Below are 24,171 nucleotides of genomic sequence, written 5' to 3'. Positions count from 1 at the left end.
TCTCATATTCAGATCTCTACTTGTGTATTCTAGTTATACGTCACATGTTCTTCCTCCTCTATGTTTTTTGTGGTATATCATGTACTGTATGGGAGCTGTAGCTATCGCAAACCAATTCCTTGTGTATTATGTACTGATATACTTGGCAATAAACTGATTCTGAACATCTTCAGTGCATCATATCATTGGTGCAAAAGATTTGTCTGAACAGAATCATAATTATGGAAACATACAGCTCTGCCCTGTCCAAAGTGTGACACATATAATACACTACATGTTCACTTCAACATGCCGTGTGATGTAGACAGACTATGGGCCAAATGTAATAGAGTGAGAGTCTCAGAAAGTGTGAGATTTGGTAAGGTTTTGCAGTTTTTTGTTAAAGTGCCAATCATTTACACAGCAAGATCAACCTGGTTTTGGAGTGTAAATGATTGCCACTTTAAAAAAACTGCAAAACCTTACCAAATCTCTCACTTTCTGAGACTCTCACTCTATTACATTTGGCCCTATATGTTCAAAGTGTTCCAGATATACTACACTACACGTCCAAGGTGTTCCAGATATACTATACCACATGTCCAAATTGTTCCAGATACACTACATTACATATCCAAGGTGTTCTAGACACACTTACCTACATGTTCAAAGTGTCCCAAATACTCTACACTACTGTATATTACATGTCCAAAGTGTTCCTAATACACTACACAGCACTGCATGTCCAAGGTGTACCAGATGCACTACATTACATGTCCAAGGTGATCCAGATACACTACACTACATGTGAAAAGGTGTACCAGATGAATTACATTATATGCCCAAGGTCTACCAGATGTTCTACATGTGACAACCCAACTGCAAGCACAACCCACCTTACACACACATGTTATTACTAAAACCTGCAGCTTGGATGCAGCCTGAGTATCAACACCAGAGATTCGTTTTTACAGCCTGTTTCTGCTGCTCTGTATATAAATGCAGGAAGAACCAGCAAACAGATGAGTATTTTGTTAAATTCTGAACCTGTCATTTACTATATGTATTAGGTGTGGGAAATAGTCCCTCTTGTTATATAATTGTGCCTATCAGGGAATAATAACTCTAAGTCTGATATGTTCCTTACAGAATGCATATGACCTAATTTATGTTTATGCATGAAGGTATTGATTATTGTATTATAGGTTATAATGTCTTGTTCACCCGTGTGACAAGTATCCTGTGTCGCTGTGTGACCTACAGGAAGTCCCAAAGCTGACACCCCACACAGCCCCCCTCTTACCTCCCTCACAGGAAGCCATGATCAGCTGAAGGGGCTCTGACATCACAAATGACTACAATGGGCTAACAGTGACCAGTTGTATTGCACTGATATTTATACTATTGGTGTTCCAGATATACTACACTACTGTACATGTCTAATGTGTTCAATATAAACTACAGTACATGTCCAAGGTATACCAGATACACTTAGTTACATGTCCAAGATGTTCCAGACACTCTACACTACATGTCCAAGGTGTTCCAGATACACTACACGTCCACGTCCACGGTATACCAAATGTACTACTCTACATGTTTGAGGTGTTCAAAATATATATATCCAAGGTGTTTTGATACACTACATGACATATCCAAGGTTTTCCAAATGCACTACACTAAATATTGGTGTTCAAGATACACTTAGCGACATATCCAAGATGTTCCAGATACACTACACTACCTTTCCGATATGTTCCAGATACACTTAGCTACACGCTTAAGGCATTAAGGACATACTACACCTTATGTCCAAGGTGTACCAGACAGGGCCATTGAGGCAGCCACGGGTCCGGGGAACTGAAGGGGGTATGGCCAAACCAGGGAGGTGTGGCCATGCTCCCTCCAGAAAAAAAGCAGTGCTGTATATAAAAAAAATATACAATCTATTAAACCAGCATATTTAAAGCATTCCCCTCATCATTAACATATTTAGTTATACTCTGCAAGATGACTGAAGCTGAAGGTATCTAACATGCTTGGTCATTTCTAAATAAAGGACAAGAACGCCTAATGGTCGCTCCTTTTAGTTATTTTCATGTGCATGGATGTGTGCATGTATGTATGTATGTATGTGTGTGTGTATATATATATATATATATATGTATGTGTATATAAATATACTGTATATTTATATATTTATTCCTATGTGTATTTCTGTTTTTTTTATCCTCCTTTTGCTGTATTATATGAAAATGCAATTTATATGTGGTTTCTTACCTCTTGTACTATGCATATTGATAGTATGGGTATTTTGCCCTTAACAAAGGTGGCGCTGGATGGGTGTTATTGGTCAGTGTTAAGTAACATCTATGAATTATATAAAGCTTGATAATAGCACTTGATAAAGTAGTTTCTGATACTCAAATTGCAGGGGGATTATGTTCTCCAGCTTTTTAATGTAAGAAACGCGGACACCGGTGCAGGGGAACTTTAAGAGAGAAGGAGGCCTGTGTGCTGCCTCCTCCGTTCGAGCCCCTTCCTCTCTGCCGCTGCACTGTGAGTCTGAGAACCAGAGGGCTCAGACCCTACTGCGCATATCACCGGTAAAATGGTGTGGCGGCCATTTTCCCAGTGATTTCTCTACTGTGCATGCCCAGAACTCCATGAAAATGCACCATTTTCACAGTGATTTAACAGCGCTGTGGACATCGGCGCGGGACTCCGGAGGGGTGAGTATTCAAAAAAATGGCTGCAGCGTGTGCGGTGTGGGGCCCCGTGTGCACCGCACACACTGCACCCATTATAGATAGGCCAGTGCTCCAATGACTTCCGGGTGACACACTTTCGCATTTGGTGGCCATCTTGGATGGGGCATGTATAGTATGGGCAGTGACGGGAACTTGCTGCCTTCATTGGGAATAGTGGTGGCATGTCTGAGTGGTGACGTCCCGTTCCGGTAATCGCAGCAGCTCTTCTGGTATTGGCTTTCTATTGTTTTTGTGGTGAGGGCGCAATAAAGACTTGTTGATGCGCTGTTTTAAACCTAAATACCTTGTTCCTTTCTGCAATATAATTGTTTTATTATATATGTTTTTTTATATGATGTTTAATGGGAAGTACTAGGGGCCTAATTTAGACCTCTTCCCTGATGAGCATAAATCGCTATGAAGCGATTTTTGCTCATCTGCGCATGCGTGTATGCCGGTACATGCATGTGCAAGGTCCTAAACTGCGTTCCCTGCAGAACGCAGTTTAAGACCTGAAGGGGGTCGGGAACATGGCATCGACGTCGCGTTTTCTGGACATTGATGCTCCGTTTAAGAGGCGTCACGCACAGCAGCTGCAACCAAAAACATGGTGGGTAGCTGTCTGCCTTCGCAGCTAGGCTACGTAGGCAGAGGGCTACTCAAACCATGCGAATGCAATGCCGCCGTGCAATGCTTTTGCACTCTGCGGGGGGAGTAGGACCCGGCATGTGGGGCGGACTTGCCCTGTGCTGGGAGTTCCCCCGCATGTCAGAGAAAATAATCGTAGATGTGCATTTTTTTACACATCTATGATCAGGTCTGAATTACCACCTATATGTGCGGTATACCACTTTCATATTACAGGATATCCTGTTTCGGCCATTTTAGATTAGAAAATTACCAATTAATTATCTTAATAGACTGCCTTATGTAAACCTTCTCTGTGCTCAATAGGTCACTCAGTACCCCATAGGAAGTCAGAAGGATAGGAAACAGTTCCTTCTTGACGAAACATGTTACAGATTAACTGTCTTTTCTCTTTTATTATGTATGGGCATTCACTTATGTTCCTGTGTTTTTAAATGTAAATTAGATTACACTATGTTAAAGTATGTGTGCCAGTTTGTGTCACTGCTACAGTAAGGTACACTACAAAGTCAATAGCAGTTTAGAGTCCAATGCAGCTCAGTGGCATACAGTAGCATAGAAATCAAGCTTGGGAGGAGGTGCCACGCCCAGTGACTGATTACACTGCCTAAATTTGATTGACCGACTTATCAGGGATCACTGTCCACTGACACAATATTGTTTTCAGCACTGTAGTTTTCATCTGTGGAGCATTCATCACCCAGTGGTTAAACTGTGTATAGCATGGCATGGATTCTCTTGCAGCGTCTTGTAGGGACGCCACACCATGAAATGCTGAGAGCGGGAGGCTTGAATGCCGCGCTATGAGCAAAGATGTAAGAGGACACATCTGTAGTGATATATGACTAGAGCAGCCATATGGCAGGAAACATTCTAGAAGTCACTGATCTTCAGACGCACATAACTGTCCTCTGTGAAGAGTGAAAATATCCTCAAAAAACGTCTGTACTTCCCTTTTGACTTGAAAAAAGGTGACCTTGTTGTGGTCTCATTGGCCCTCATTCCGAGTTGATCGCTAGCTGCTTTCGTGCGCAGCGATTAGGTAAAAAGGCAGCACTTCTGCGCATGCGTATGGTGCGCAGTGCGCGCGCACGACGTACTTTCACAAAAGCAGATGCAGTTTCACACAAGGTCTAGCGACACTTTTCAGTCGCACTGGTGGTCGTAGAGTGATTGACAGGAAGTGGGTGTTTCTGAGTGGTAACTGACCGTTTTCGGGGAGTGTGTGTAAAAATAAGAATTTACTTACCGATAATTCTATTTCTCGGAGTCCGTAGTGGATGCTGGGGTTCCTGAAAGGACCATGGGGAATAGCGGCTCCGCAGGAGACAGGGCACAAAAGTAAAGCTTTCCGATCAGGTGGTGTGCACTGGCTCCTCCCCCTATGACCCTCCTCCAAGCCAGTTAGGTACTGTGCCCGGACGAGCGTACACAATAAGGGAGGAATTTTGAATCCCGGGTAAGACTCATACCAGCCACACCAATCACACCGTACAACTTGTGATCTAAACCCAGTTAACAGTATGATAACAGCGGAGCCTCTGAAAAGATGGCTCACAACAATAATAACCCGATTTTTGTAACTATGTACAAGTATTGCAGATAATCCGCACTTGGGATGGGCGCCCAGCATCCACTACGGACTCCGAGAAATAGAATTATCGGTAAGTAAATTCTTATTTTCTCTATCGTCCTAGTGGATGCTGGGGTTCCTGAAAGGACCATGGGGATTATACCAAAGCTCCCAAACGGGCGGGAGAGTGCGGATGACTCTGCAGCACCGAATGAGAGAACTCCAGGTCCTCCTTAGCCAGGGTATCAAATTTGTAGAATTTAGCAAACGTGTTTGCCCCTGACCAAGTAGCTGCTCGGCAAAGTTGCAAAGCCGAGACCCCTCGGGCAGCCGCCCAAGATGAGCCCCCTTCCTTGTGGAATGGGCATTTACATATTTTGGCTGTGGCAGGCCTGCCACAGAATGTGCAAGCTGAATTGTATTACACATCCAACTAGCAATAGTCTGCTTAGAAGCAAGAGCACCCAGTTTGTTGGGTGCATACAGGATAACAGCAAGTCAGTTTTCCTGACTCCAGCCGTCCTGGAACATATTTTCAGGGCCCTGACAACATCTAGCAACTTGGAGTCCTCCAAGTCCCTAGTAGGTGCAAGGCACCACAATAAGCTGGTTCAGGTGAAACATTGACACCACCTTAGGGAGAGAACTGGGGACGAGTCCGCAGCTCTGCCCTGTCCGAATGGACAAACAGATATGGGCTTTTTTGAGAAAAAACCACCAATTTGGTCCAGGCCAGGGCCAAGAGCATGGTCACTTTTCATGTGAGATGCTTCAAATCCACAGATTTGACTGGTTTTAAACCAATGTGATTTGAGGAATCCCAGAACTACGTTGAGATCCCACAGTGCCACTGGAGGCACAAAAGGGGGTTGTATATGCAATACTCCCTTTACAAACTTCTGGACTTCAGGAACTGAAGCCAATTCTTTCTGGAAGAAAATCGACAGGGCCGAAATTTGAACCTTAATGGACCCCAATTTGAGGCCCATAGACACTCCTGTTTGCAGGAAATGCAGGAAACGACCGAGTTTAAATTTCTTTGTGGGGCCTTCCTGGCCTCACACCACGCAACATATTTTCGCCACATGTGGTGATAATGTTGTGCGGTCACCTCCTTTCTGGCTTTGACCAGGGTAGGAATGACCTCTTCCGGAATGCCTTTTTCCCCTAGGATCCGGCTTTCCACCGCCATGCCGACAAACGCAGCTGCGGTAAGTCTTGGAACAGACATGGTACTTGCTGAAGCAAGTCCCTTCTTAGCGGCAGAGGCCATAAGACCTCTGTAAGCATCTCTTGAAGTTCCGGGTACCAAGTCCTTCTTGGCCAATCCGGAGCCATGAGTATAGTTCTTACTCCTCTACGTCTTATAATTCTCAGCACCTTAGGTATGAGAAGCAGAGGAGGGAACACATACACCGACTGGTACACCCACGGTGTTACCAGAACGTCCACAGCTATTGCCTGAGGGTCTCTTGACCTGGCGCAATACCTGTCCCGTTTTTTTGTTCAGACGGGACGCCATCATGTCCACCTTTGGTATTTCCCAACGGTTTACAATCATGTGGAAAAAACTTCCCGATGAAGTTTCCACTCTCCCGGGTGGAGGTCGTGCCTGCTGAGGAAGTCTGCTTCCCAGTTTCCATTCCCGGGATGAAACACTGCTGACAGTGCAATCACATGATTTTCCGCCCAGCGAAAAGTCCTTGCAGTTTTTGCCATTGCCCTCCTGCTTCTTGTGTCGCCCTGTCTGTTTACGTGGGCGACTGCCGTGATGTTTTTCCCACTGGATCAATACCGGCTGACCTTGAAGCAGAGGTCTTGCTAAGCTTAGAGCATTATAAATTTACCCTTAGCTCCAGTATATTTATGTGGAGAAAAGTCTCCAGACTTGATCACACTCCCTGGAAATTTTTTCCTTGTGTGACTGCTCCCCAGCCTCTCGGGCTGGGCTCCGTGGTCACCAGCATCCAATCCTGAATGCCGAATCTGCGGCCCTCTAGAAGATGAGCACTCTATAACCACCACAGGAGAGACACCCTTGTCCTTGGATATAGGGTTATCCGCTGATGCATCTGAAGATGCGATCCGGACCATTTGTCCAGCAGATCCCACTGAAAAGTTCTTGCGTGAAATCTGCCGAATGGAATTGCTTCGTAGGAAGCCACCATTTTTACCAGGACCCTTGTGCAATGATGCACTGTTTTTTAGGAGGTTCCTGACTAGCTCGGATAACTCCCTGGCTTTCTCTTCCGGGAGAACACCTTTTTCTGGACTGTGTCCAGAATCATCCCTAGGTACAGCAGACGTGTCGTCGGGATCAGCTGCGATTTTGGAATATTTAGAATCCACCCGTGCTGTTGTAGCAGTATCCGAGATAGTGCTACTCCGACCTCCAACTGTTCCCTGGACTATGCCCTTATCAGGAGATCGTCCAAGTAAGGGATAATTAAGACGCCTTTTCTTCGAAGAAGAATCATCATTTCGGCCATTACCTTGGTAAAGACCCGGGGTGCCGTGGACAATCCAAACGGCAGCGTCTGAAACCGATAGTGACAGTTCTGCACCACGAACCTGAGGTACCCTTAGTGAGAAGGGCAAATTTGGGACATAGAGGTAAGCATCCCTGATGTCCCGGGACACTATATAGTCCCCTTCTTCCTGGTTCGTTATCACTGCTCTGAGTGACTCCATCTTGATTTGAACCTTTGTAAGTGTTCAAAAAAATTTTTTTTTAGAATAAGTCTCACCTAGCCTTCTGGCTTCAGTACCACAATATAGTGTGGAATAATACCCCTTTTCTTGTAGTAGGAGGGGTAATTTAATTATCACCTGCTGGGAATACAGCTTGTGAATTTTTTCCCATACTGCCTCCTTGTCGGAGGGAGACCTTGGTAAAGCAGACTTCAGGAGCCTGCGAAGGGGAAACGTCTCGACATTCCAATCTGTACCCCTGGGATACTACTTGTAGGATCCAGGGGTCCTGTACGGTCTCAGCGCCATGCTGAGAACTTGTCAGAAGCGGTGGAACGCTTCTGTTCCTGGGAATGGGCTGCCTGCTGCAGTCTTCTTCCCTTTCCTCTATCCCTGGGCAGATATGATCTTATAGGGACGAAAGGACTGAGGCTGAAAAGACGGTGTCTTTTTCTGCAGAGATGTGACTTAGGGTAAAAACGGCGGATTTTCCAGCAGTTGCCGTGGCCACCAGGTCCGATGGACCGACCCCAAATAACTCCTCTTCCTTTATACGGCAATACACCTTTGTGCCGTTTGGAATCTGCATCACCTGACCACTGTCGTGTCCATAACATCTTCTGGCAGATATGGACATCGCATTTACTCTTGATGCCAGAGTGCAAATATCCCTCTGTGCATCTCGCATATATAGAAATGCATCCTTTAAATGCTCTATAGTCAATAAAATACTGTCCCTGTCAAGGGTATCAATATTTTTAGTCAGGGAATCCGACCAAGCCACCCCAGCTCTGCACATCCAGGCTGAGGCGATCGCTGGTCGCAGTATAACACCAGTATGTGTGTATATACTTTTTATGATATTTTCCAGCCTCCTGTCAGCTGGTCCTTGAGGACGGCCCTATCTATAGACGGTACCGCCACTTGTTTTGATAAGCGTGTGAGCGCCTTATCCACCCTAAGGGGTGTTTCCCAACGCGCCCTAACTTCTGGCGGGAAAGGGTATACCGCCCATAATTTTCTATCGGGGGGAACCCACGCATCATCACACACTTTATTTAATTTATCTGATTCAGGAAAAACTACGGTAGTTTTTTCACATCCCACATAATACCCTCTTTTGTGGTACTTGTAGTATCAGAAATATGTAACACCTCCTTCATTGCCTTTAACGTGTGGCCCTAATAAGGAATACGTTTGTTTATTCACCGTCGACACTGGATTCAGTGTCCCTGTCTGTGTCTGTGTCGACCGACTAAAGTAAACGGGCGTTTTAAAACCCCTGACGGTGTTTTTGAGACGTCTGGACCGGTACTAATTGTTTGTCGGCCGTCTCATGTCGTCAACCGACCTTGCAGCGTGTTGACATTATCACGTAATTCCCTAAATAAGCCATCCATTCCGGTGTCGACTCCCTAGAGAGTGACATCACCATTACAGGCAATTGCTCCGCCTCCTCACCAACATCGTCCTCATACATGTCGACACACACGTACCGACACATAGCACACACACAGGGAATGCTCTGATAGAGGACAGGACCCACTAGCCCTTTGGAGAGACAGAGGGAGAGTTTACCAGCACACACCAAAAACGCTATAATTATATAGGGACAACCTTATATAAGTGTTTTCCCTTATAGCATCTTTTTTATATATTTCTAACGCCAAATTAGTGCCCCCCCTCTCTGTTTTAACCCTGTTTCTGTAGTGCAGTGCAGGGTAGAGCCTGGGAGCCTTCCCTCCAGCCTTTCTGTGAGGGAAAATGGCGCTGTGTGCTGAGGAGATAGGCCCCGCCCCTTTTTCGGCGGCCTCGTCTCCCGCTCTTAACGGATTCTGGCAGGGGTTAAATATCTCCATATAGCCTCCGGAGGCTATATGTGAGGTATTTTTAGCCAAAATAGGTATTCATTTGCCTCCCAGGGCGCCCCCCTCCCAGCGCCCTGCACCCTCAGTGACTGCCGTGTGAAGTGTGCTGAGAGGAAAATGGCGCACAGCTGCAGTGCTGTGCGCTACCTTTAGAAGACTGAGGAGTCTTCTGCCGCCGATTCTGGACCTCTTCTTACTTCAGCATCTGCAAGGGGGCCGGCGGCAAGGCTCCGGTGACCATCCAGGCTGTACCTGTGATCGTCCCTCTGGAGCTGATGTCCAGTAGCCAAGAAGCCAATCCATCCTGCACGCAGGTGAGTTCACTTCTTCTCCCCTAAGTCCCTCGTTGCAGTGATCCTGTTGCCAGCAGGACTCACTGTAAAATAAAAAACCTAAGCTAAACTTTTCTAAGCAGCTCTTTAGGAGAGCCACCTAGATTGCACCCTTCTCGGCCGGGCACAAAAATCTAACTGGCTTAGAGGAGGGTCATAGGGGGAGGAGCCAGTGCACACCACCTGATCGGAAAGCTTTACTTTTGTGCCCTGTCTCCTGCGGAGCCGCTATTCCCCATGGTCCTTTCAGGAACCCCAGCATCCACTAGGACGATAGAGAAAACGCGGGTGTGCTGAATAAAAACGCAGGAGTGGCTGGGAAAACGTAGGCGTGGCTGGCCAAAAGCAGGACGTGTTTGTGATGTCAAAACAGGAACTAAACAGACTGAAGTGATCGCCAGCTAGGAGTAAGTCTCGAGCTACTCTGAAACTGCAACAATCTTTTTTTGTAGCAATGCTGCGATCCTTTCGTTCGCACTTCTGCTAAGCTAAGATACACTCCCAGAGGGCAGCGGCTTAGCGTTTGCACTGCTGCTAAAAGCAGCTAGCGAGCGAACAACTCGGAATGAGGGCCAATGTCTCTTATGCAGCCAAACCAGTTATACCCAAAGCAGAAAAGGTGAGATTTCCCAGCCCACACACAGCCCCCCTGTGGTATATGGTACACACACATTCTTTCACAAGCTAGCAAAAGGAGAGATGGGAAATCTCAAATGTCCCCTGATTAAGTTACATAGAGTTAATCACAGAATGGCAGTTTGTCAGTTTTAAAAAGGAAATTTTCCATACAGAATATACATTGATACAACATATAATTTGAATAATACCACATTTTTTGGGAGATCAGATAATGTGACAGTATCCAAAATGAAATAACAGCCCATATAAATAAGCAATAATTGGTTTACATTAAAAATGTTAGGATATTAAGGTAACCATTTATAATTCACTTTAAACACAGGGAATTAGCCTTTCCATGGAACACTTCATTTCACCCTAAAATGGACTTAATGAAAATTAAGACAACTTATCTTACAAAATGTGTAAAATACTGTAAATAATTATGCATTCAGCCATATAAATATTGAACTTTTTTGGTATGTATTCTTATAGGCAAATAATTGTTGGCAATTGGTATAGACAGCTTTAGAATGAGGCAATGTAAGCATTTACAAGAGTAATCTTATTGTAAGATGTGTGTCTGTAGCCAGCATCATAATTGATAACCATTTTGTTTGCACAATTTGCAAGCATAAATAAATCTGAGCTACAGTAATATACAGTTGCACTACGCACCTGGTTCTCAAGATCTGCTTTCTTCTGTTTGTTTTCCTCAAGTTTCTCCTCAAGTTTGGACAGTTTATCCTGTACCTCCTTCAAAGCAGCCTGTTTCTTCCTCAGACTATCCATAGCAATCTTCAGTTCACTTTCTGCTTGGTTCAACTTCACTTTTTTAGGAGCTACTACCTTGGCCACTCTAAAGTAATCACAACATTGCATGTTACATGTCAAAAGTTATTTGAACAAAGCCGTTAACTTTTTTTTAGATGGGGACATGGCCAGATTGCTGCAATAAGTTGAGAAATCATTGCAGCCTTTTTACTTATTTGCTACATGTGTGTACCTGAGTCAGTCCTTAGTGTACATTGCTTACTTTACCTTCAGTATCACGTGCATAGTGTAAAGCAATTCACAGCTGCTAAATGTAGCTATTTATATCAGCCCCTACAGTGCTCTAATTGGTGCTATGAACAGACTGAGGGGCAGATTTATTAAGCTCGGTGAAGTGATAAATTGGAAGGTGATAAAGGACCAGCCAGTCAGCTCCTAACTGTCATTTTTCAAACCCAGCCTGTGACATGGTAGTTAAGATCTGATTGGCTGGTCCTTCATCACCTTCCACTTTATCACTTCACCGAGCTTAATAAATCTGCCCCACAGTCTTTCATATCACCGAAAAGTTACTATAGATACTGTATTTGAATTTGAACCAAGGAATAGTTTGGTATAAAGGATTTTTATTTATCATTACTTATCAATGATACCACCCTCAGTACCCTGTGGAACGGCACAGCTCATACACCTCTAGTTACGGCCCTGGGTACGAATATAATTTAGACAGAAAATATATAGTATGACTGGACGAAGTATACAGTATGACTTTAGAAATGGACTACTGTACGTTTGTTTAGGTCAGCATTTCAACCAAAAATGCAGACATCTATTTATAGTTTTTTGGCACAGTTTATGCCATAAGAAGTTGAATAGGGGCAGATTAACTTAATCCATGTGCAATAAGGTTGCATTCACATAATTGCAACACAGCTACTTGTGAATGATTTAACAGATTTATGGGTGCTAAAGGTGATGCTTATAAGCAGCACTTGTTAGTGGATTCTGATTGGCTGATTACATATTGGCCGCAGCATTTGACTGTACTTAATTAATTAGCATCACATCTAATTATATCAAGTAGTGACCCTTATTTGCATTACTTGACATTCCTTGTAAGGAAAGAACATAATTTGAGTTCCAAGAGGTAAAATATGAGATGACTGAATTTAATCTTCATTTAATTTCATGTGTAGTTAAATATACTATACAGTATATGGAAAATGCAACTCTTGCATTTATAAATAACATTGTCAAGATGTTATGTTATCTTGTATATGTGGCACTTCATTACATTATAATATTGTGTACAAAGTACAGCTGTGTCCATACACATCTCTGCTCAAATAGCACCAAATACCCAGTTTAGCGTCACAGACTTTGCAATTTAGCCGTGCCAAAACACTAATCCTAAATACCTAATACACTATAAGCAAGATAAAACGTAAACATGGAGAAATAGTAGTACAATGGAGTAAAAAAAGAGCCAAATAGAGGAAAAACTATTACTGCCACATACATCAAATCATCATAATGCAATTCATACCAGTTTGCATCCTCTTCATCTTAAAAAAAGGACTGCATTATACCAAATGTATTCATATCTTCAGAATAAACTTCAACATTATCAAAGAGAAAGAGTGCGTGCATGCACGTCTGTTATAAAACTATAACATCACTTATTGTGAGCCTTATCCTATTGGAGGAACTATTAATTAAACTTAAGTGTCCTCTAGCTGAAAGACAATCTACAGTATGTAAAAGTTTAAATTCAAGGTTAAATATTGGGAATCTCAATATATTTTAAAAGAATCCATCTTTCTCAGGGGCATTAATTTCCCCTCTACTCAGGGGAACTTTAAGAAAGGAGGAGGCCCATGTGCTGCCTCCGCCGTTCGGGCCCCCTCCTCTCTGCCGGCCACGCTGGAGAGTCTGAGCACTAGAGAGCTCAGACTCTACTGTGCATTCGCTTATCACCGGGAAAATGGCGCAGCGGCCAATTTCCCAGTGATTTCTCTACTGCGCATGCGCAGAACACCATAAAAATGGCCGCTGCATAATTTTCACAGTGATTCCACAGCACTGCTGATGTCGGCGGGGGACTATGGAGGGTTACATATTTAAAAAATTGGTGCAGCGTGTGCAGTGGGGGCCCCCTCTGGACTCAGGGGCCCCTGTGCACCGCACACACTGCACCTATTATAGATATACCAGTGACTCTTCTGTATTTCAACACAGAATACTTTGCTTTTATTTATTCTTACTTATCATAGGAATCCATGGCAATAACCCATTTGCAGAGCCCCTCAGCAGCTGTAGACGCGTTCCGGATTTTGTCAGGAATAAATTCAGCATTGGTAATATACTGCTTCCTTATGACACCCATGTAAGCTGCTGGAATATTGTCCTTATCATATTCGTGAAGAGATTGAAGAAATTTCATATCACCCAGCACTCTCTTCGCTGGTCCCCAGAAATCTTCAATCTTTCGTCCTGATCCAGAGGGGTCAGGGATTTTATCGGGTTTTACTCCTTTCAGAATGCAAATTGCCTCCATAACCAGCTTCACTCCAGACGGGGGACTTTTCATAGACTTCACCACTGTAATGTCCTAGAATGATACAAAATACTGTAACATTTCTGCATTTATATGCACATTGTATTTAATGAGATTTTCTTCCTGGAGTTATAGAAATGTGATGGGACGGCTCAAATCAAGATAACATTTCAGAAATAAGAATATGACATTTATCACGTAAATATGAAAATCTACTCACAATATTTCATTATTCAGCTGTATGACAATTGGACACAGATGGAAAATTCCAAGCACACATTTAGATAAAGCAAACATTTTATTGGAAACCTGCTTCCTTGCTTTACATGAATACTTGTAGTTACTGCTCACTGTTTCTTAGTTATTTTTATTGTCTCTAAATGTCAAGAAAGTATCCTATATAATAAAAGGATAACGCTGTTCTTCACTTTTACAGGGGGAATTCAAGTGCTTTGTGCCGGTGCCCACTAGATGGGGCCCAGCAGAGCAATTCAAGTGTTGCTCCGCTGACGCTGACATTCCTGTTATGTTGTTCCTGTAACTAGGGCTAGTAACTAGTCTTACATAACAGACAAAATGATAACAACTTTCTATAAGAGGTAATGTTTGGTAGTTAGAAATTAATATGTGAAATATAAAAAGTATCACCTGTTATTTTTTTATCTAAACTTTTGGTAAACATTAATGGTAAAATTTGCTACATTTTGGAATGTAGTCTTTGGGGTAAACGTAATAGGGTGCAAAAAGCTGGAGGTGCAGGCGGTTGTGCGAGAATGCCCGTATTTTTTAAAGCGGAAATCATGTACAAGGCAAAACCAGGTTGCCACTTTAATAATAAGGGCATTCTCGGACAAACTCCCACACCTCCGGCTTCTCGAACCCTGTTACATTTTCCCCTGTTGTCTGAAACTGCTAATTTAACAGATACTGTAAATGTTATTTTACAGAAGTGTGTATTGTTTAACAACCAAATCATGGGGGATATGTATCAAGCCTTGGAGAAAGATGAAGTAGAGAATTTTGTGCAAAGCAACCAATCAGCTTCTGTCATTTATCTAGCACAATCTTTGAAATGACAGTTAGACACTGATTGGTTTCTTTGGCCAACTTCTCCACTTTATCTCTCTCCAAGGCCTGATACATTTCCACTAACAGGAGTTTATTTGTAAAAGTTGACATCAAACTATAATAGGCCCGATTCAGAGTTAGGAGCAAATAAAAAATAAGATTTTACTTACCGATAAATCTATTTCTCGTAGTCCGTAGTGGATGCTGGGGACTCCGTCAGGACCATGGGGATTAGCGGCTCCGCAGGAGACAGGGCACAAAAATAAAGCTTTAGGATCAGGTGGTGTGCACTGGCTCCTCCCCCTATGACCCTCCTCCAAGCCTCAGTTAGGATACTGTGCCCGGACGAGCGTACACAATAAGGAAAGATTTTGAATCCCGGGTAAGACTCATACCAGCCACACCAATCACACCGTACAACTTGTGATCTGAACCCAGTTAACAGTATGACAACGTAGGAGCCTCTGAACAGACGGCTCACAACAAGAACAACCCGATTTTTTTGTAACAATAACTATGTACAAGTATTGCAGACAATCCGCACTTGGGATGGGCGCCCAGCATCCACTACGGACTACGAGAAATAGATTTATCGGTAAGTAAAATCTTATTTTCTCTAAACGTCCTAGTGGATGCTGGGGACTCCGTCAGGACCATGGGGATTATACCAAAGCTCCCAAACGGGCGGGAGAGTGCGGATGACTCTGCAGCACCGAATGAGAGAACTCCAGGTCCTCTTTAGCCAGGGTATCAAATTTGTAGAATTTTACAAACGTGTTCTCCCCCGACCACGTAGCTGCTCGGCAGAGTTGTAATGCCGAGACCCCTCGGGCAGCCGCCCAGGATGAGCCCACCTTCCTTGTGGAATGGGCCTTGACAGATTTAGGCTGTGGCAGGCCTGCCACAGAATGTGCAAGTTGAATTGTGCTACAAATCCAACGAGCAATCGTCTGCTTAGAAGCAGGAGCACCCAGCTTGTTGGGTGCATACAGTATAAACAGCGAGTCAGATTTTCTGACTCCAGCCGTCCTTGAAATATATATTTTCAATGCCCTGACAACGTCCAGCAACTTGGTATCCTCCAAATCGCTAGTAGCCGCAGGCACCACAATAGGCTGGTTCAGGTGAAACGCTGACACCACCTTAGGCAGAAAATGAGGACGCGTCCGCAGTTCTGCCCTGTCCGAATGGAAAATCAGATATGGGCTTTTATACGATAAAGCCGCCAATTCTGACACTCTCCTGGCTGAAGCCAGGGCCAGTAGCATGGTTACTTTCCATGTAAGATATTTCAAATCCGCCGATTTGAGTGGCTCAAACCAATGGGATTTGAGAAAATCCAAAACTACATTAAGGTCCCACGGAGCCACTGGGGGCACAATCGGGGGCTGTATATGTAGTACTCCTTTTACAAAAGTCTGGACTTCAGGAACTGAAGCCAATTCTTTCTGGAAGAAAATTGACAGGGCCGAAATTTGAACCTTAATGGACCCCAACTTGAGGCCCATAGACAATCCTGTTTGCAGGAAATGTAGGAATCGACCCAATTGAAATTCCTCCGTGGGGGCCTTCCTGGCCTCGCACCACGCAACATATTTTCTCCAAATGCGGTGATAATGTTGTGCAGTCACCTCCTTCCTGGCTTTAACCAGTGTAGGGATGACCTCTTCCGGAATGCCTTTTTCCCTTAGAATTCGGCGTTCAACCGCCACGCCGTCAAACGCAGCCGCGGTAAGTCTTGGAATAGACACGGTCCCTGCTGAATCAGGTCCCGTCTTAGAGGTAGAGGCCACGGATTTTCCGTGAGCATCTCCTGAAGTTCCGGGTACCAAGTTCTTCTTGGCCAATCCGGAGCCACGAGTATCGTTCTTACTCCCCTTTGCCGTATAATTCTCAGTACTTTGGGTATGAGAGGCAGAGGAGGAAACACATACACTGACTGGAACACCCACGGTGTTACCAGAGCGTCCACAGCTATTGCCTGAGGGTCTCTTGACCTGGCGCAATACCTGTCCAGTTTTTTGTTGAGGCGAGACGCCATCATATCCACCTTTGGTTTTTCCCAACGGTTCACAATCATGTGGAAGACTTCTGGATGAAGTCCCCACTCTCCCGGGTGTAGATCGTGTCTGCTGAGGAAGTCTGCTTCCCAGTTGTCCACTCCCGGAATGAACACTGCTGACAGTGCTATCACATGATCTTCCGCCCAGCGAAGAATCCTTGCAGCTTCTGCCATTGCTCTCCTGCTTCTTGTGCCGCCCTGTCTGTTTACGTGGGCGACTGCCGTGATGTTGTCCGACTGGATCAACACCGGCCGACCCTGAAGCAGGGGTTTTGCCAGGCTTAGAGCATTGTAAATCGCTCTTAGCTCCAGTATATTTATGTGAAGAGACATCTCCAGGCTTGACCATACTCCCTGGAAGTTTCTTCCCTGTGTGACCGCTCCCCAGCCTCTCAGACTGGCATCCGTGGTCACCAGGACCCAGTCCTGTATGCCGAATCTGCGGCCTTGTAACAGATGAGCACTCTGTAACCACCACAGAAGAGACACCCTTGTCCGTGGCGATAAGGTTATCCGCTGATGCATCTGCAGATGCGATCCGGACCATTTGTCCAGCAGATCCCACTGAAAAATTCGTGCGTGGAATCTGCCGAATGGGATCGCTTCGTAAGAAGCCACCATCTTTCCCAGGACTCTTGTGCATTGATGCACAGACACTTTCCCTGGTTTTAGGAGGTTCCTGACAAGTTCGGATAACTCCCTGGCTTTCTCCTCCGGAAGAAACACCTTTTTCTGAACCGTGTCCAGAATCATTCCCAGGAACAGCAGACGTGTTGTCGGGGTCAACTGAGATTTTGGGAAATTCAGAATCCACCCGTGTTGTTGCAGCACTACTTGGGTTAGTGCTACTCCGTCCTCCAGCTGTTCTCTGGACCTTGCTCTTATCAGGAGATCGTCCAAGTAAGGGATAATTAATACGCCTTTTCTTCGTAGAAGAAACATCATTTCGGCCATTACCTTGGTAAAGACCCGAGGTGCCGTGGACAATCCAAACGGCAGCGTCTGAAACTGATAATGACAGTTTTGCACCACGAACCTGAGGTACCCTTGATGTGAAGGGCAAATTGGGACATGCAGGTAAGCATCCTTGATGTCCAGGGACACCATAAAGTCCCCTTCTTCCAGATTCGCTATCACTGCTCTGAGTGACTCCATCTTGAACTTGAATTTTTGTATGTACAGGTTCAAAGATTTCAGATTTAGAATAGGTCTTACCGAGCCGTCCGGCTTCGGTACCACAAATAGTGTGGAATAATACCCCTTTCCCTGTTGTAGGAGGGGTACCTTGACTATCACCTGCTGAGAATACAGCTTGTGAATGGCTTCCAATACCGTCGCCCTGTCTGAGGGAGACGTTGGCAGAGCAGACTTTAGGAACCGGCGAGGGGGAGACTTCTCGAATTCCAACCTGTAACCCTGAGATATTATCTGCAGGATCCAGGGGTCCACCTGTGAGCAAGCCCACTGCGCGCTGAAATTCTTGAGTCGACCCCCCACCGTTTCTGAGTCCGCTTGTAAAGCCCCAGCGTCATGCTGAGGGCTTTGCAGAACCCGCGGAGGGCTTCTGTTCCTAGGAAGGAGCTGCTTGCTGCCCTCTCTTACCCTTTCCTCTGCCTCGGGGCAGATATGACTGTCCTTTTGCCCGCTTGTTCTTATAGGACCGAAAGGACTGCGGCTGAAAAGACGGTGTCTTTTTCTGTTGGGAGGGGGTCTGAGGTAAAAAGGTGGATTTCCCGGCCGTTGCCGTGGCCACCAGATCCGATAGACCGACGCCAAATAATTCCTCCCCTTTATACGGCAATACTTCCATATGCCGTTTGGAATCCGCATCACCTGACCACTGTCGTGTCCATAAACTTCTTCTGGCAGATATGGACATCGCACTTACTCTCGATGCCAGAGTGCAAATATCCCTCTGAGCATCTCTCATATAAAGAAAAGCATCCTTTAATTGCTCTAAAGTCTGTAAAATACTGTCCCTATCCAGGGTATCAATATTTTCAGTCAGGGAATCCGACCAGATCACCCCAGCACTGCACATCCAGGCTGAGGCGATGGCTGGTCGCAGTATAACACCAGTATGTGTGTATATACTTTTTAGGGTAGTTTCCAGCCTCCTATCAGCTGGATCCTTGAGGGCGGCCGTATCAGGAGACGGTAACGCCACTTGTTTTGATAAGCGTGTGAGCGCCTTATCCACCTTAGGGGGTGTTTCCCAGCGCGCCCTAACCTCTGGCGGGAAAGGGTATAATGCCAATAACTTTTTTGAAATTAGCACTTTTCTATCTGGGTTAACCCACGCTTCATCACATACATCATTCAATTCCTCTGATTCAGGAAAAACTACAGGTAGTTTTTTCACCCCCCACATAATACCCCTTTTTGTGGTACTTGCAGTATCAGAGATATGCAAAGCCTCCTTCATTGCCGTGATCATATAACGTGTGGCCCTACTTGAAAATACGTTTGTTTCTTCACCGTCGACACTAGATTCAGTGTCCGTGTCTGGGTCTGTGTCGACCGACTGAGGTAAAGGGCGTTTTACAGCCCCTGACGGTGTCTGAGACGCCTGGGCAGGTACCAACTGGTTTTCCGGCCGTCTCATGTCGTCAACTGATTTTTGTAATGTGCTGACATTATCACGTAATTCCATAAACAAAGCCATCCATTCCGGTGTCGACTCCCTGGGGGGTGACATCACCATTATCGGCAATTGCTCTGCCTCCACACCAACATCGTCCTCATACATGTCGACACACACGTACCGACACACAGCAGACACACAGGGAATGCTCTATTGAAGACAGGACCCCACTAGCCCTTTGGGGAGACAGAGGGAGAGTTTGCCAGCACACACCCAAGCGCTATAATATATATGGGAACAACCTTATATAAGTGTTGTATCCTTATAGCAGCTTAAATATATAAAATATCGCCCAAAAAAGTGCCCCCCCTCTCTGTTTTACCCTGTTTCTGTAGTGCAGTGCAGGGGAGAGTCCTGGGAGCCTTCCTCACAGCGGAGCTGAGCAGGAAAACGGCGCTGTGTGCTGAGGAGAATAAGCCCCGCCCCCTATTCCGGCGGGCTTTTCTCCCGGAGTTTGAGATATCTGGCAGGGGTTAAATACATCCATATAGCCTCAAGGGCTATATGTGATGTATTTTTTAGCCATAAAAAGTATTATACATTGCTGCCCAGGGCGCCCCCAGCAGCGCCCTGCACCCTCCGTGACCTAATGGTGTGAAGTGTGTGACAACAATGGCGCACAGCTGCAGTGCTGTGCGCTACCTTCATGAAGACTGAAAAGCCTTCTGCCGCCGGTTTCTGGACCTTCAATCTTCAGCATCTGCAAGGGGGGTCGGCGGCGCGGCTCCGGGACGAACCTCAGGGTGAGACCTGTGTTCCGACTCCCTCTGGAGCTAATGGTGTCCAGTAGCCTAAGAAGCCAATCCATCCTGCACGCAGGTGAGTTGAACTTCTCTCCCCTAAGTCCCTCGATGCAGTGAGCCTGTTGCCAGCAGGACTCACTGAAAATAAAAAACCTAAAACTTTTTCTAAGCAGCTCCTTAAGAGAGCCACCTAGATTGCACCCTGCTCGGACGGGCACAAAAACCTAACTGAGGCTTGGAGGAGGGTCATAGGGGGAGGAGCCAGTGCACACCACCTGATCCTAAAGCTTTATTTTTGTGCCCTGTCTCCTGCGGAGCCGCTAATCCCCATGGTCCTGACGGAGTCCCCAGCATCCACTAGGACGTTTAGAGAAAGTAGAAGGTTTGTATGCATGATGCAGCAAATGCACCGTGTGCTAATAAACGGGAGAAGCATCCGCAGCTGGAGCTGTACCCGACTCAAAATCAGGCCCTTTAAAGTTACTGTATCTTAACTGAAGAAGGAACTGAATCATGCTGTATCTCTCAAAGCAATCCTTGAAGATCACACCACAGATTGACTCAATGGGCGATATTCAATTGATTCTGTTTATCGCACCCATTAGTGTCAGATTTAGGGGTTTATGCAATTGCGGTCGAATTGCCGCAAATGTCGAAAAACGGGGCACTTTCGACAAAAAAAACCTGTCGAATTGGATTCGACAATGCAATACAGTACTTTTCGACAAAAAAAATGCCGTTCCACATTCGACTTTTTGCAATTCGACATTTACTCAAATTCGACATGTCTGCAATGGTAAAAATGCAGCTTTTCAACAAAAGTATATTCAATTGAAGAATGTCGATTCGACAACAGTGCTTTTCGACAGTCATTTCGTCAATTTCATTCCGCCTCATTTTGCTGTCGTAATCTAATAAAAATTTTGAAAAACATGTTTTTTTGTGTTTTTTTGATTGCTAATAGCATATCTATTTATATTAGAAGGGATTATCTACTTGGTTTGTCTATTTAGGAGCCACAAGTATTATTTAATATATTTTTTTATATATTTTTTTACTGACTAAAATAATATGGAGAGATCAGAGCATGTTTTTCAGTGGGAAGGGGAAAAAATGCGTGGGGTCCCCCCTCCTAAGCATAACCAGCCTCGGGCTCTTTGAGCCGGTCCTGGTTGTAAAAATACGGGGGGAAAAATGACATGGGATCCCCCGTATTTTAACAACCAGCACCGGGCTCTGCGTCCGGTCCTGGTGCCAAAAATACGGGGAACAAAACACATAGGGGTCCCCCGTATTTTTAACACCAGCACCGGGCTCCACTAGTCAGAGAGATAATGCCACAGCCGGAGGACACTTTTATATCGGTCCCTGCGGCCCTGGCATTAAATCACTAACTAGTCACCCCTGGCCGGGGTACCCTGGAGGAGTGGGGCCCCCTTAAATTAAGGGTTCCCCCCCGTCCAGCCACCCAAGGGCCAGGGGTGAAGCGCAAGGCTGTCCCCCCATCCAAGGGCGGCGGTTCAGGGGCTGATAGCCTTGTGTAAAAAAAAAAAGAATATTGTTTTTTGTAGCAGAACTACAAGTCCCAGCAAGCCTCCCCCGCAAGCTGGTACTTGGAGAACCACAAGTACCAGCATGCGGGGGGGGAAACGGGCCCGCTGGTACCTGTAGTTCTACTACAAAATTAATACCCAAATAAAAACAGTACACACACACGGTGACAGTATAACTTTATTACATACATGCACACCGACATACACACATACTTACCTATGTTGACACGAAGGCTCGGTCCCCTTATCCACGTAGAATCCACGGGGTACCTTTAAATAAAATTATACTCACAACAATCCGGGGTAGATCGGTCCTCTTTTTAGTTTGTAATCCACGTACTTGGCAAAATAAGAAAACGCAAAACACGATCCACGCACTGAAAGGGGTCCCATGTTTACACATGGGACCCCTTTCCCCGACTGCTGGGACCCCCCGTGACTGCTGTCAAAGAGGGTCCCTTCAGCCAATCGGGGAGCGCCACGTCGTGGCACTCTCCTGATTGGCTGTGCACGTCTGAACTGTCAGGCGGCGCATAGCGCATAGGCGTTCCATTATATTTAATGGTGGGAACTTTGCGGTCAGCGGTTGACTGCGAGTAACCTCTCGGTCAACCGCTGACCGCAAAGTTCCCACCATTGGATACAATGGAGCGCCTATGTGCTACAGCCTGACAGCTCAGACGCGCACAGCCAATCAGGAGAGTGCCACGACGTGGCGCTCCCCGATTGGCTGAAGGGACCCTCTTTGACAGCAGTCACGGGGGGGTCCCAGCAGTCGGGGAAAGGGGTCCCATGTGTAAACATGGGACCCCTTTCAGTGCGTGGATCGTGTTTTGCGTTTTTTTATTTTGCCAAGTACGTGGATTACAAACTAAGAAGAGGACCGATCTACCCCGGATTGTTGTGAGTATAATTTTATTTACAGGTACCCCGTGGATTCTACGTGGATAAGGGGACCGAGCCTTCGTGTCAACATAGGTAAGTATGTGTGTATGTCGGTGTGCATGTATGTAATAAAGTTATACTGTCACCGTGTGTGTGTACTGTTTTTATTTGGGTATTTTTTTGTAGTAGAACTACAGGTACCAGCGCCCCCCCCCCCGCATGCTGGTACTTGTGGTTCTCCAAGTACCAGCTTGCAGGGGAGGCTTGCTGGGACTTGTAGCTCTGCTGCAAAAAAACAATATTCTTTTTTTCTGACACATGGCTATCAGCCCCCCATCCGCCGCCCTTGGATGGGGTAGACAGCCTCAGGCTTCACCCCTGGCCCTTGGGTGGCTGGAGGGGGGGGGGCTTGATTTAAGGGGTCCCCACTCCTCCAGGGTACCCCAGCCAGGGGTGACTAGTTAGTGATTTAATGCCAGGGCTGCAGGGACTGATATAAAAGTGTCCTCCGGCTGTGGCATTATCTCTCTGACTAGTGGAGCCCGGTGCTGGTGTTAAAAATACGGGGGACCCCTACGTGTTTTGTCCCCCATATTTTTGGCACCAGGACCGGACGCAGAGCCCGGTGCTGGTTGTTAAAATACGGGGGATCCCATGTCATTTTTCCCCCCGTATTTTTACAACCAGGACCGGCTCAAAGAGCCCGAGGCTGGTTATGCTTAGGAGGGGGGACCCCACGCAATTTTTTTCAGGTTTTTTTTTTTAACACTTTTGTGCCGTCCATGAAGTCTAATCCAGGACGCACACTATCGTCAATTGGTCCGTTTTTCGACAGCGGGACTGTCGAATCAGTTTTTTATTGAATATGTCGAATTCGGGTCCATGCGGCTGGGATTCGACTGTCGAATTGTGTCGAATCCAAAAACGGTCGAATTCCAGACGGAATTCGACCGCAATTGCATATACCCCTTAGCCGCATAACGGGACACTTTGCACATTTCAGCTCGCCAGCAAGTGTGGCTGTGTGCTGAAATGTGCCTCCCCGCTGCTCACCGCGCCCGGACGGAGCCAAGATTGAATTGCTCCATTGGCCATCTAGTGTCGGCCGTGGGGAGAAACAATTGAATCCCCCCAATATGTCCAATCTTATTGAACAAAGAAGAATAGCAGGTGCAGGACTGTAAAGATGTTAGTTTATCCAGTATTAAAGGCAGTACTTGTAGGTACAGTGGCACCTGGAGCCAGCCTACAATAAGGGGTAACTAATTATATACTAAAGGCTTCAGTGTATTTTTGGAATGATAGTTATGGACCAAAAGGAGATTTATGCACCTCCATGCCTCCCTTTCCCACTGCTAGCGTCGCAGCATATTATCAGTGGTGTGTTGCAGTCACCAATCATATTCTGTACTTCCAGCAACTGCCT

The 24,171-nt window shown here is 45.6% G+C and overlaps 1 protein-coding gene across 1 annotated transcript in view; it reads right to left on the bottom strand.

Moving 5' to 3' along the window:
- DNAH7 (dynein axonemal heavy chain 7) overlaps positions 1-24,171 on the bottom strand; it is a 1,092,938-nt gene that overhangs the window by 313,323 nt on the left and 755,444 nt on the right. The window contains exons 43-44 of the mRNA XM_063934143.1: positions 13,498-13,844; positions 11,138-11,318 (exon numbers count right to left, since the gene is read on the bottom strand). Coding sequence (XP_063790213.1) covers positions 11,138-11,318; positions 13,498-13,844 — 528 coding nt within the window. The remainder of the gene's footprint in view (positions 1-11,137; positions 11,319-13,497; positions 13,845-24,171) is intronic.

Source organism: Pseudophryne corroboree, chromosome 7 (assembly GCF_028390025.1).
Source record: "Pseudophryne corroboree isolate aPseCor3 chromosome 7, aPseCor3.hap2, whole genome shotgun sequence".
NCBI lineage: Eukaryota > Metazoa > Chordata > Amphibia > Anura > Myobatrachidae > Pseudophryne > Pseudophryne corroboree.
This window is presented reverse-complemented; position numbering and strand designations above follow the sequence as displayed.